The sequence below is a fragment of the Mesoplodon mirus genome, assembly GCF_964341445.2.
Source record: "Mesoplodon mirus genome assembly, chromosome: 4".
NCBI lineage: Eukaryota > Metazoa > Chordata > Mammalia > Artiodactyla > Ziphiidae > Mesoplodon > Mesoplodon mirus.
The window spans coordinates 97,054,693-97,068,360 of record NC_138979.1 but is presented as its reverse complement, the minus strand read 5'-3'; the positions used below and the strand labels follow the sequence as shown (position 1 = coordinate 97,068,360).

The 13,668-nt window shown below is 39.3% G+C and overlaps 2 protein-coding genes across 3 annotated transcripts in view; one reads left to right on the top strand and one right to left on the bottom strand.

Moving 5' to 3' along the window:
* Positions 1–13,668, bottom strand: part of SHC4 (SHC adaptor protein 4) — a 129,786-nt gene that overhangs the window by 53,263 nt on the left and 62,855 nt on the right. For both annotated transcript variants that reach the window (XM_082617900.1, XM_082617899.1), the window contains exons 3-4: positions 12,642–12,705; positions 7,585–7,704 (exon numbers count right to left, since the gene is read on the bottom strand). In XM_082617900.1, the coding sequence (XP_082474026.1) occupies positions 7,585–7,704; positions 12,642–12,705 (184 nt within the window). The remainder of the gene's footprint in view (positions 1–7,584; positions 7,705–12,641; positions 12,706–13,668) is intronic.
* EID1 (EP300 interacting inhibitor of differentiation 1) lies at positions 150–1,891 on the top strand. Its single transcript, XM_082617901.1, has one exon. It carries the CDS (start codon positions 232–234, stop codon positions 805–807), a length of 576 nt encoding a protein of 191 aa, XP_082474027.1. The 5' UTR covers positions 150–231; the 3' UTR covers positions 808–1,891.

Below are 13,668 nucleotides of genomic sequence, written 5' to 3'. Positions count from 1 at the left end.
TGAAGTTCGTACACACGGAGAGCCAGCTAGCGAGCCCCGGGAACATTCCCGGGGCGGAACTGCGAGCTGCCGGCGCCCAAACAGCGCTCCGAGGGGTAGGCGGTGTCTGGGGGTCGCGCACACGCACAAGGTCACGCAAGCGCACGGTGCTTGCGCAAGCGCACAACCGCACGGCCGCGTAGCTCCGATCTTGCCGAAAACGCCTTGCGGGGAGGTTGAGCCGCTTGCACAATGTCTGAAATGAACGAGCTGTCCGAGCTCTATGAGGAAAGCAATGACCTGCAGATGGATGTGATGCCTGGCGAGAGTGACCTTCCGCAGATGGAGGTAGGCGGCGGGAGCCGGGAGCCATCCCTGAACCCCTCCCGCGCCGGGGCCCAGCCACAGCTGGAGGAGGAAGGCCCGATGGAGGAGGAGGCCGCCCAGCCAATGGCGGAGCCGCTGGGGCAGCGAGGCCTCGCTAGCCGGTCCGGCCCTGGGGAGCAGCCAGGCCAGATCGCGGGCCCTGATTTCGAGAGCGAGGACGAGGGCGAGGAATTCGATGACTGGGAGGACGACTACGACTATCCGGAAGAGGAGCAGCTGAGTGGTGCAGGCTACAGAGTATCAGCGGCCCTTGAAGAAGCCAACAAGATGTTTTTGAGAACCTCCAGAGCAAGAGAAGCAGCTCTGGATGGCGGGTTTCAGATGCATTATGAGAAGACCCCGTTTGATCAGTTGGCTTTTATCGAAGAGCTTTTTTCACTCATGGTTGTCAATCGTCTGACCGAAGAGCTCGGCTGTGATGAGATTATTGATAGAGAGTAGTTAAACGCTGTGAAGAGAGGAGGAAACTACTTGAGGAGAGACCTGGCATTCCACTGTCACTTGGGTTCATTCCAAATAGTTCCGTGCCAATGAAAAACTTGGTCTTCAAAAAAAAAAATTTTTTTTTTGGTAGAATAGTGACTGCACAGTTATGAAAAAGGAAGAAAATTGTTAAAGAAAAAGGATCTTAATACTGTTGAAACCTGTTTTCAAGAATGTCCTGAAACATTTATGGCTTTGACTTTGTTATTGGTCCAGATTAATTTCCTTGCATTGAGGAAAATATATGTTACTGTAAGGGATGGCTTTGCAAGAGTAAATCATGAACAAGACAGACTGCCAGTACAAGAGCCCACTGATATTAATTATATGAGAAAAAGTAACTAATTTATCCAGCTTAGGACATGAGATGTTTTTGAGTTATTTGGACTGAAAGCATATTGAGAAAACTGTCAGGTTCCATTTTGTGATCTATCCAAGCCGTGGTTATCAAAAGCTAAATTTTTAGTGTAAAATAAATCGAGTATTCTTCAGTATCCCGAAAGGATAATCAAACCCCAAAAGAAATATGTATCATGTGTGCTATATCTTAAAATGTGTTTCCAAGAGCATCTGAAATTTTGTTTGTACGTGTATCTTGATCATTTTTAAAGCTACTGTAATTTTTAATTCAAGAAAGTTCATTGTCTTGAACATTTTTAAAAGTCAAAAATTAAGATGTCCTTAATAATTAAGTTTCAAACTTACACATTAATGTGTATGTGAAAGTACAAAGAAAACAAACTATTTCTAACATCCGTATATACTAGAGAAATATTCTGTTTTACTTGCTCTCTGTTTTTCATTTTTTACAGGCAAAAGACTCTGGTTGAACTTCATAATGTAAGAACTGTTAAGTGAAAATTGTCCAGTAAAAGGAAAGCCCTACACCCAAAAAAGACTTCATGAACAACCCTTAAAGGTTTTAAACCTGCCCAGAAATCCACCTCGGTATCTGAAGTTTCCCTCTGTCTCCTCCTCTAATTAAGCTTGTTATTGGTTATGCACCAGCATTGGGGATAATAAAAATTTCTTGTTCTGTGTATTTTGTTTGTTTGGCTAATGGTATTGTATACATACTTTCTCTAATACTACTTTTTATTGTGTTATACTGGTTTATTGTATGATTGCAATCACCTTATGATTTAAACTTAATGACTATAAGGGAACGTGCTCCAGCTTCAAATACCAGATTACAAATTAATTGGTGGAAATTAAACAGTAAATTCCTATAAGAGAATTTGCCAACCTGGGAAAAACTGCCAAATCAATAAGGATGTTACTGTGGTTCTTAAGATGCTGATGTTCTGTGTGAATAAGAATTAGGAGGCTGTGCCCAGTAAAACTGAATATACCAACAGGTCTTAGGATCAGTAAAAAGGTACCAGATGTTTTTGCTCCATTATGGCAGTAAAGGACACATCCAATACAGCAGGACAACTTGGAGCCTTATTTATGTTACAGTCATCCTGTCTTTTAGGGAGGGGGGTTCTTTTCTGTAAAATATAGGACTGACGGGCTTCCCTCGTGGCGCAGTGGTTGAGAGTCCGCCTGCCGATGCAGGGGACACGGGTTCGTGCCCCGGTCCGGGAAGATCCCGCATGCCGCGGAGCGGCTGGGCTCGGGAGCGATGGCCGCTGAGCCTGCGCTCCGCAGCGGGAGAGGCCACAACAGTGAGAGGCCCGCATACCGCAAAAAAAAAAAAAAAAAAAAAAAAAAAAAAACTAGGGAGTAACCTGAGAGACCACTGAAATTAATACTTGTTAATATTTACTAAATGTAGAAAATGGTAACATTTTAAAATGTTACAGTTAATCACAGACTGGAACCAGCCTACCTGATTCAAATCTGGGCTCCACTGCTTATAGCTCTGTAACTGAGTAGATTAATCTCTCTGCCTCAGGATCCTGAACTGAAAATAAGGATAATTGGATGAACCTTATAAATTGTGAGGATTAAATGAAGATATACACACATCTATATAAACAGATAAACTAAAGAAAGGAGTTCTGGGGACGTTCTAATCCTGACTCTTTGATGGGGGGAGAAGATAGGGATGTGGAATGGGGAGAGTGAACTTAAACTTATGAGTGTGTAGTGTGATTTGTGGAGAGCTTTCTAGGTCTATCCATAGTTACTTTAAATGTTTGCTTAGATCAGATGTCCCACATTGGCTCATCTCAAAAACGCCTCTATTTTGTTTGGCTCATGCTTATAATTTTAATTTCTTAATTAAAGACCAACATCTCATAATCCAGAGAGAGCAGCAAAACTCCCAGATTTCCATCTTTTTTTTTTCCCCAAAAGTGGAAGACCTGGCAGCCCTTGACCTATAATCCCATCGGAAGCATCTGATTGGCCTTTACACGGGGAAAGTATTCTGTTTGCAATGTTCCCCAGTGTTGTCTCCCCAACATGGAGACCAAGTAGCACTCATCACTGTGCTCGCACCATTGTGTGTTCATGAACCTGGACAGTTTGCATTACCTGTCTGGCCTCTGTAGGTGTTTGAATTGCCTCTCCTCTTGGAGACTGAAGGATGTCTCCATTTTCTGCCCGTTTTACCTTATCTCTTTAGTACCCTTCTCAATTTCAGTAGCTGTTAGAGTCGATGATAGGAGTGTAGAAACAAGTAGAGAAATAGTGGGAGTAGGAGCTACCCAGACTGACATTTTTGCTTAACGCCTTATTAAAGTATGTCAAGGAAGTCTGTTGCTTGAATGTTTTTTTTTTTTTTTTTTTGCGGTACGTGGGCATCTCACTGTTGTGGCCTCTCTCGTTGCGGAGCACAGGCTCCAGACGCACAGGCTCAGCGACCGTGGCTCACGGGCCTGATCTTCCCAGACCGGGGCACGAATCCGTGTCCCCTGCATCGGCAGGCAGACTCTCAACCACTGCGCTACTAGGGAAGCCCTGTTGCTTGAATTTTAAAAACAAGGACTATATAAAAACCCCTATAACTTGCTTTTGCAAAATATATTTTCCCATCCCCAAATATGGTAAGTTTTAAAAATTGCAAGCATTGCATGTTTGCGTGTTTAATATCTTATTTTCTGCCTCTGAGGTTCTGTGAGACATTTTCTGGGAGTGAATGGTTACATTCTTGATGTTCTCAGTGACTGAAGATAAATGTGAACCATCTGACCCATAAATGCTCTATCATCTATGAATGTATCTATAAACTTGAAGCTGTTATGTTTTCAGTCCAAAGTATATCTTTGAAGTTAAGGGTGGGGGGAGGATATTTGTATTTATCTTAGAACTTCAGAGGCTAGTTTTCTTTAAGGAAAATTTAATTGATAAATCATTTTCTCATGCTACATCCACACGGTCACTTCTCTGCTGCCTTTATCTCTTGGACATTTCAGCTGTCCTTTTGAAGCAACGCATAAAGCTTCTTGAGTTTAAGCATCCAGCGTGGCACATCTTTTTTACACCCCAAACCCCATCCCCCGTGGCCATTCTCCCCAGGTCTGCAGAATAGTTCAAAGTTATTTTTAAAAATCAGCCCCTGGGTCTAATATCAATGAGATCCTAACTTTGGTCCCCACTCCAGCGGTGGGCTGAACACAGCCCCTTCGATGCCACCAGTGCAGAAAAGATGTGAGCCACTCCCCAAAGCAGCTCTTTGCTGTAACTACTGGTCGTGGAAGCCACCCATGCCCACTGTCCCTCCTTTTATTCGCCTGAAAGACTATGGACGTGTGGCAATACAAGCTCTAATTGCAGTGGCCTGGAAAAGGGTAGCAGAGATTTTGAGAATAACGTGCCCTCCACCACACACACCACAACCCTCTTCTTCCTAAATTCCCCATTCACTTCAGTCAGCCATGGAAAGAGCCATTTTTAAAAATGCTCATTCGATTCTGCACAGCTGTCATCGTGATGGCCCTCACTTTGCCTACTCTTCCTCCTCTACAAAACTCAGATAATTCAAGGGTTCCTATACTCAATGAAATCCTATAACTAAAAGAATTGAGCATCCCTGGTACCATCCACATGGGTGAAAACTAAAAATAAATTTTACATCCACAAATGTCTTGAGGGCAAAGCATCCGAAGGACAATTAATGTTTCACCTTCCACCCAGATTGGCTGCATCTTCCAAGTACAGCCCCATATGTTCTGCTGTCAGATATCAGTGGTATCACCTCTCTTGGATAACCAATCTTGATTCAACCAGACAGGAATCTATTTAAAATTGTTTCATATTAAACATTTTCCTCTATGGTGTTTTATACTACTGTGTAAGCAATGTATTTTATTCTGCTTTTGAATTTAGAAAATAAAGCAAACCTCAAAATCACAAGTGAAACAGAGTCACAGATGGAGAAAACAAACATGGTTACCAGGAGTGGGGGGAAGCAGGGTGGGGGAGGGATAAACTGGGAGATTGGGATTGACATATACACACTACTATATATAAAATAGATAACTAATAAGGACCTACTATATAGAACAGGGGGGCTTCCCTGGTGGCACAGTGGTTAAGAATCCACCTGCCAATGCAGGGGACATGGGTTGGAGCCCTGGTCAGGGAAGATCCCACATGTCACGGAGCAACTAAGCCCGTGAGCCAGAACTATGAGCCCGTGTTGCTAGAGCCCGTGCTCTGCAACAAGAGAAGCCACCACAGTGAGAAGCCCACACACCGCAAGGAAGAGTAGCCCCGCTCGCCGCAACTAGAGAAAGCCTGCATGCAGCAACGAAGACCCAACGCAGCCAAAAATAAATAAACGAATAAATAAATAAATAAATAAATTATATAGCACTCTTCTCAATACTCTGTATATGACCTATATAGGAATAGAATCTAAAAAAGAGTGGCTATATGTATATGCATAACTGATTCACTTTGCTATACAGCAGAAACTAACACAACATTGTAAATCAACTATACTCCAAGAAAAATTAAAAAAAAAAACTGCAAGTGAATTTTTTGGTAGAAAATGGAAATCAAAATGTTTATAACTGTACTTATATGTTACTGACAATTTTATAATTTTACATATTACAATATGCTTTCCCTGCTAAGTACTGAGTATATGAAAAGGCCTCAAGGAAAAATGCACCATGCAATGGGCACTGTGCTGAGTGATTTACATCCAGTGATTTACATGATCTTACTTAATCCTCTAAATAACCCTATAAGACACATACTGTTGCTAAGTCCATCTTCTCAGAAACTCTATGTTTAAGACTATAATCCTCATTTCACTGATGATGAAAATTGAGTGGTAGGGTAACACCTTGCTTGTTAGTGGCAAAGCCAGGCTTTCAACCTACATGTGACCTCAAAGCCTCTTACTGTTTTATCACTGACAAGTTCACGTTAAACAATAGCCAGGAGATGGAAACAACCTAAGTGTCCGTCATCAGATGAATGGATAAAGAAGATGTGGCACATGTATTCAATGGAATGTTACTCAGCCATAAAAAGAAACGAAATTGAGCTATTTGTAGTGAGGTGGATAGACCTAGAGTCTGTCATACAGAGTGAAGTAAGTCAGAAAGAGAAAGACAAATACCGTATGCTAACACATATATATGGAATCTAAGAAAAAAAAATGTCATGAAGAACCTAGGGGTAAGACGGGAATAAAGACACAGACCTACTAGAGAATGGACTTGAGGATATGGGGAGGGGGAAGGGTAAGCTGTGACAAAGTGAGAGAGTGCCATGGTCATATATACACTACCAAACGTAAAATAGATAGCTAGTGGGAAGCAGCCGCATAGCACAGGGAGATCAGCTCGGTGCTTTGTGACCACCTAGAGGGGTGGGATAGGGAGGGTGGGAGGGAGGAAGATGCAAGAGGGAGGAGATATGGGAGCATATGTATATGTATAACTGATTCACTTTGTTATAAAGCAGAAACTAACACACCATTGTAAAGCAATTATACTCCAATAAAGATGTAAAAAAAAAAAACAACCTTGCGTGAGTCCCTGATCAATAGCACTCCACACAGTAAAAACTTAAATACTAAGAACCTCAAATCACTACATATTAGACAAAGAAAAATTAGAGTCTAACATACATAAATAACCTGATATAAGGAATTTAGTTTAAAAGATAAAAAATAAGTCCAAAAAGAGTGTCCTAGTTTAAAGTACATATTTAGCCCAATGCCTGTATATCTTTTATATTTGCTTCAGCAATGCTGTTCTTTGAGAAATAATGCTTACAGTGAGAACTCAGGCACACCATAGCATCATAAATCATCAAAGATGAAAAAGTTGTTTACACAATAACATTTGAGAAGGCTTTTCAGTCTTAAGGTTTGGAAGAAAATGTTTTCTGCTTAAATTTCGGTTAGATAGAACATTGATCCTAACATCACCCTTCCCCTTGTCCTTCATGTGCATCCCCAGTCCAACACACAGTCTGTTAGTTCTGATGATGGAATTGCTTTCCCTTTGGAGAGGGGTAGCGGAGAGGAATAAATGACTGACTCAAGTATATTCCAAATGGTACTTAATATGTTCTTTGCACCTTAGTTCTTATTACAAAGCCGATAGGTAGGGGCAAGTATGTAAGCAGTTAAATGCCCCAGTGATGGGTTAGTAATACTGTTGTCCTAATTACTGCTACACATAAATCCTTGGCAGATTTTTTTCCCTCATGTCTTATTAAGTTCTAGGCACACTGTCTGAAACTTTATTCTCTTCATTATGCCCGGACTGTTCTAGAAAAATAGATGATATGTTAAACGATAAGTGACATTCATGATCTTACCTGTTGGTTGTCAAGATTCATCAATGTGAGGCTGCATGTTGAGATGGTCAGTTTTATATTCATTCCCGAAAACTGAAGATTACTTTTGCCAAGAACTGTTGATAGGAACTTAGCTGGAGGCTTTAAAAATAACATAACAACACTCTGTAAGTTATGGATTTTGTCACAGAATGAATATTTATGTTTTTTTAATGTTAAAAATGAAACCAAAAGTTGGTTCTTCAAAAAGATCAACAAAATTGACAAACCTTTAGCTAGATAAACTAAGAAAAAAAGAGGGAAGACTCAAATTAGTAAGATGAGAAATGAGAGTGGGGTCATTACTACCAATTCAACAGAAGTAAAAGGATTATGAGAATACTATGAACAATTGTATGTCAACACACTGGATCACCTAGATGAAATGGACAAATTCCTAGAAACATAAAAGCTACAAAGACTAAATCATGAAGAAATAGAAAATCTGTGTAGACCTATCACTAGTCAGAAGGAAGGAAGGGAGGGAAGGAGGGAGGGAGGGAGGGAGGGAGGGAGGGAGGAAGAAAGGAAGGAAGGAAGGAAAAATAACAAGTGTTAGCAAGGGTGTGGAGAAACTGAAACCCTTGTACACTATTTGTAGGAATGTACAATGGTACAACAGCTATGGAAAACAGTATAGCAGCTCCTCAAAAATTAAAAATAGAATTACCATATGATCCAGCAATTTCTACTTTTTGTTATATACCCAAAAGAACTGAAAGTCAAGGACTTGAAGAGATATTTGTACATCCATGTTCATAGCATTATTTACAATAGTTAAAACATGGAAGTAACCCAAGTGTCCATCAACAGATAAATGGAAAGCAAAATGTGATATATACATACAATGAAATATTTATTCAGTCTTAGTAAGGAAGGAAATTTTGACATGTGCTACAGCATGGATGAAACTTGAGGACATTATGTGAAGTAATGTGAAATAAGCCAGTCACAATAAGACAAATACTGTATGATTCCACTTATATGAGATACTTAGAGTAGTCAAAATCATAGAGACAGAAAGTAGAATGGTGGTTGCCAGGGGCTGGAGCGGGGGGATGGGAAGTTGTTTTTTAATGAGTATAAACTTTCTGTTTTACAAGATAAAAAAAAGAGTTATGGGAGGCTCTTTACCGGGAGCCGCCATTTTCCCACGTACTGCCGAACGTCGGGGGAGGGCTTCCTTTTCCTGCCTTCCGCGGAAAGGTCAAAAACGATTCACATTTTGAAGCCCTAAGACCCAGTGTGGCTCTATTCAGAGATGGGGCTCCTAAGGGCCTTACGGGGACTGCAGCCTGGGAAGCAACCTCTCAGTAGCTGAGGAACTGCTGAGACAGTTCTGGGTGTACTCTGATGCTTTTGCAAAAATGTTCCTATAAAGGGGTTTCATCTTCAAGGAATTCATGGAAAAGACTCTGACAAGTACAGGTTTCTGGTAACTGACTATACTGCTGAACTGAATGAATAAGCATTTTCAGAACTCTAATGGAAAACTGATGAATTCATAAAAGTGCTAACAAAAGATCAAGATGAAGAAAAAATTAATTTCATGGGACTGAGTGAACTGATGAGGATGATTATAATTTTTGTGACTTTCTGTTTGAATAAAAATTTTTTAAAAATCCCACAAGGACTCAGAGGCAAAAAATATACAAATCAATTTTCACTGCAAAGTAAAGGAGCTGTTACAGTGGAGGATTCCTGGACTGAATGTCAATATTATGACATAGTGTGAGTGTGCTTCGTGTTTGGTAATTGCAGTCATTGTTGCTTTTGTTGTGGTCATCCATTTGCAATGCTTGGTGTCAGTTTATTTATCTCTTGTAAAAATAAAATACAGTGTGTGTGTGAGTTGTGGAGAAAAAAAAAGATTCAGTTTGGGTTTTTCAAAATATCTTCTATGTTTCTACTTAACTTTTTAAATTTATGGATTACAGTTGTAACTCTTTTAATGTCCTTGTCTATTAATGCTAACATTTGTGTCAACTCTGATAGATTTTTCTTCTCAGTTTAGATCATAGTTTCCTGTTTTTTGTAGGCTTGGTAATCTTTGATTGGATTCTAGAAATTTTGAATTTTATTTTGTGGGTTCTGGGTATGCAGTATGTAATTTGTGGAGGTATACTGGCAAAAGAATCAGTGAAACCATCAAAACTTAAATATCATTTACATGCAGAATTTAGTAACATTTGCGTTCATCAAGAATATGTGTAATTTGCACATGATGGTGATAAGAAGGAAAAATTAGCATATTTTTTCAGCTTAGTTGCCATCAAACATAGTGAACTCTAAAATGTACAAAACTGTGGATCATTACACTGTCAAAAATATGGTTTGGAGTTAAAGTTTTTCATAGGAGTATCTTCTGATGGTTCAACTGCAATGACAAAAATATTCTGCAGTAGTTACTCAGATTGTATGAATTTATATATTATGTGTATATTTATTTTTCAGATAAACATGTTGACATCACACTGTAAAAAAAAAATAGCCAGTGGCCAATGATTTAATCAGTCATGCCTATGTAACAAAGCCTCCAAATGAATGGGATTTGGAGAGCTTCTGGGTTGGTGATCATGTGGAGGTTCAGGAAGTGTCACATTTTAGGCAGAGCATGGAAGCTCTGCCCCCTTTCCCCATACTTTGTCCTATGCCTCTCTTGTATCTAGCTGTTCCTGAGTTATACCCTTTTATAATAGACCAATAATCCAGTAAGTGAAATGTTTCTGTGGGTTCTGTGAGCCTCTCTAGCAAATTATTGAATCTGTGGAGGGAGTCATCGAAACCTCCAATTTGTAACCTGTTGGTGAGGAGCACAGGACTTGCTATCCTCTGAAGTGGAGAGGAGGACAGCCATATAAGACTGAGCCCTTAACCTATGGAATCTGATGCTATCTCTGGGTAGATAGGTCAGAATTGATTTGAATTGTAGGACAGCTGGGGTCTAACAATTTCTTAGTGGCATAGGGAAACCCCCTCCCGCTCTGCAACACATCAGAATTGGTAACCAGAAAAATAGCAGGTGAGACTTTTGTCCACAAATGGCCTTGTATCATTTAGGATCTGGTGTTTCAGAATTGTCCCTCCAGGTTACATATTTTCTATTTCTATATATTTCTATAAATATGTTCCTATATATATACTATAAAATTTAAGATGTGTAAAATATTAATACAAAAATTCCTTAAAGAAACCTAAATAAAATAATGTAATTGTAAAAAAAAAAAAAAAAAAAAAAAAAAAAAAAAAAAAAAAAAAAAAAAAAAAGAGTTATGGGACTATTCCTAATAAATTGTTTAACTAGATTGTGTAAAACAACTTCATTGCTTAATATGAAATTTCAAAGTTAAGGCTTGGGGGAAATGGGCTTTATAGAAGCAAACAATTCTAAGTATATTCTGTTCTTCAAATAAATGACTTTATTTCCTAAAAAAAAAGAGTTATGGGGATAGATGGGGGTGATGATTGAACAACAATATGAATGTACTTAATATCCCTGAACTATACCCTTAGAAATGGTTCCAATGGTAGATTTTATGTTATGTGTATTTTACCACAATTTTTCAAATTGGGAGGAAAAAGAATATAAAAAATATGAAGTGCATGGAAGAGTCCCTGGCATGTATTAAGTACTCAATAAAAATGCTAGCTATCAAAGGAAATTAGCTCAAAAATTTCTTTTTTTTTTTTTAACTTCTTTACATGTGTACTTTCTGGAAAGATGATAGCCTGGTTTGCTTTTGTTTTATTTTGTTTTGGAGTGTGGACTCCCACTACTCCTGAAATGAGAAAGTCATAAGTGAATAAGCCTGTTTGTCGGAACCTCCTATTCACAGAGGTTATGAGAGGCAGGAGGAGGCTAGAGGCTACAGACAGACCATTGGTTCTGTCAGAGAAACTAGTAATGGGAGTTCTACTAGAATTCAAGAGCCATTCATCAGACATTCCCAGATCATGTGGCTCATCTGAGTCACTCTGGGTGACAGTGGGTTCAGCCCTATGCAAAATAATGAGTGATGATAAAAAATTAGGCAAGGTGGTATGGAAATAGAGCAGTAAGCCGGGACTCTGAAGACCTGGCTTCTACAGCTGGCGCTGACCTTGATCTTCCTAGTGACTCAAGGCAAGTCTCTTTTCTGAGCCACAGTTTAGCAGCTGGCAAAGTGAGAGGGTTCAACTTGGAGATCTCTAAAAATTCCTCCCCTCTTAAACAGTCTATAATTCTATAATTCATATAGTTATCTTAAGAGCCATTGCACCTCCCCTTTGGACTTTTCAAAGCAACTAAGTATTCTAGGGATAATACTAACTACCATTAGCGTTGAAAGCCTAATATAAACAAGACACTTACACATCACTTCATTTAATTCTTACATAATTCTATAAACTAAGGGCTATTTTCTCCTACTTTACAAATGAGGAAACCAAGGATTCGAAAGGTGAAATGACTTGATCAAGATCACACAGTTGGTAGGTGGCAGAGACAGGATTTAAATCCAAGTCTAACATCAAATCTCATGATTTCTTTCAACATGAAAAGCTCCTTCTACCCATTTATTACCCTTACCTCTACCAGCACTCTTGTTTCCATCTGAAAATAGGACATGGAGTCCTAAAAGTCTAAAATGTTAAAATGCAGAATACATACACTATAAAAAATATTGAAATTGGAAGGTACCAAAATTGGTCATCTGGTTCAACAGCTTAACTTTACAGGAAAAAGAATGGAGTTTTGGAGAGATGAGATACCATGCTCAAAGGTAAGTAAATACCTAGCTCTGCAACCAGATTTTCTGACTTGAAAAGACCCAGGTGCTTTCTCCACTCTGACCCTCAGGCATCACCATTTCAGACAGTGTCTGGCAAGTCAGAAAAATTTGAGGGACAAGAACAACTTTGAGTGCATCTCAGATAGCATGCCAAATAATCAAGGCCATTCTGGACCTTGGGTCATGTGGTGGAATGAACTAACAACTATTTTGATACTATCTTTCCCATAGTTAGGGAAACTAAAACAAAAAAACCACACCAATATTTACCTTTCGCTTTTTAATGGCTCCATTTGCCCCAGGGACAGCTTCACACAGGCGACTTATTGCTTCCCTACAGAACAGAAACCATATAAAGACTCAGCATACTATCAAGCACACAGTAAATGTTCAATAAACATTAGCAAGTATTATGACCAGAACGTACACTCACATAATGGTGAGTCTGACATAAATGACCTTCCCCACTCCCACTGGAGAAAACACTGAGCTTAGTCTCTCTGCAGCTCAAACCCAAGAAAATCCAGCAAAACCCTAATATTGAAAAATTGCTTTACAGTAAGGAGCCCTACTATTCACCTTCTTCGTCTTTTTTCCTTGGTTTTTAAGGATTGGTTTTCAGTGCTGTTGATTTCTAACCAAAAAGGACTGATGGAAATTTACTGTCTGGGAATACTTTACAGTTTTACCTTTAGCAAAATCCTCTGTGGTGTGATGAATAAAAAAGCTTCATAGTATCTCAGCACCAAAGATAATTAAATACAAAAGAATCCAACACTAGAGGAAGTTTAAAAGGATTGAGAGAGAACTGAACTTCAAGGTGGTCTCAAATGGAGCCTTATTGACTAAGTTACTGCTCCAAGCCATTGAGCTTTCATGTAATTTCACAGAAGAAAAGAAAATCAATAACAGATTTCCTCCTTTGCTTATTTTTCTGCCCTTACTATATATTGCACTTCCTGAGAGAAAAGCACCGCTAAAAGAAGTAGTTGTTCCTTAATGGAAGTGGTGAACGAACTGGCGCCCTCCTCTCCAGAAATGCAGTTATAACTAAGAGCTTTTGTCTCTGGGACTCAGCATTCAGAACCACCCAAGCTTTCACGTGGCGTAATCTGAACCTTCGCTTCATGGCTTTCAACACACATATCAAACTTTTCACAAAGCAAATGGAAATCTCTAAACTCCTTCTGGATCCACTGGACATCATCGTTTAAATTAGTACACTGTATTCACACACAGACACAAACACACACAAACACACACACACACACACACACACAATATACAGTTTTTATAT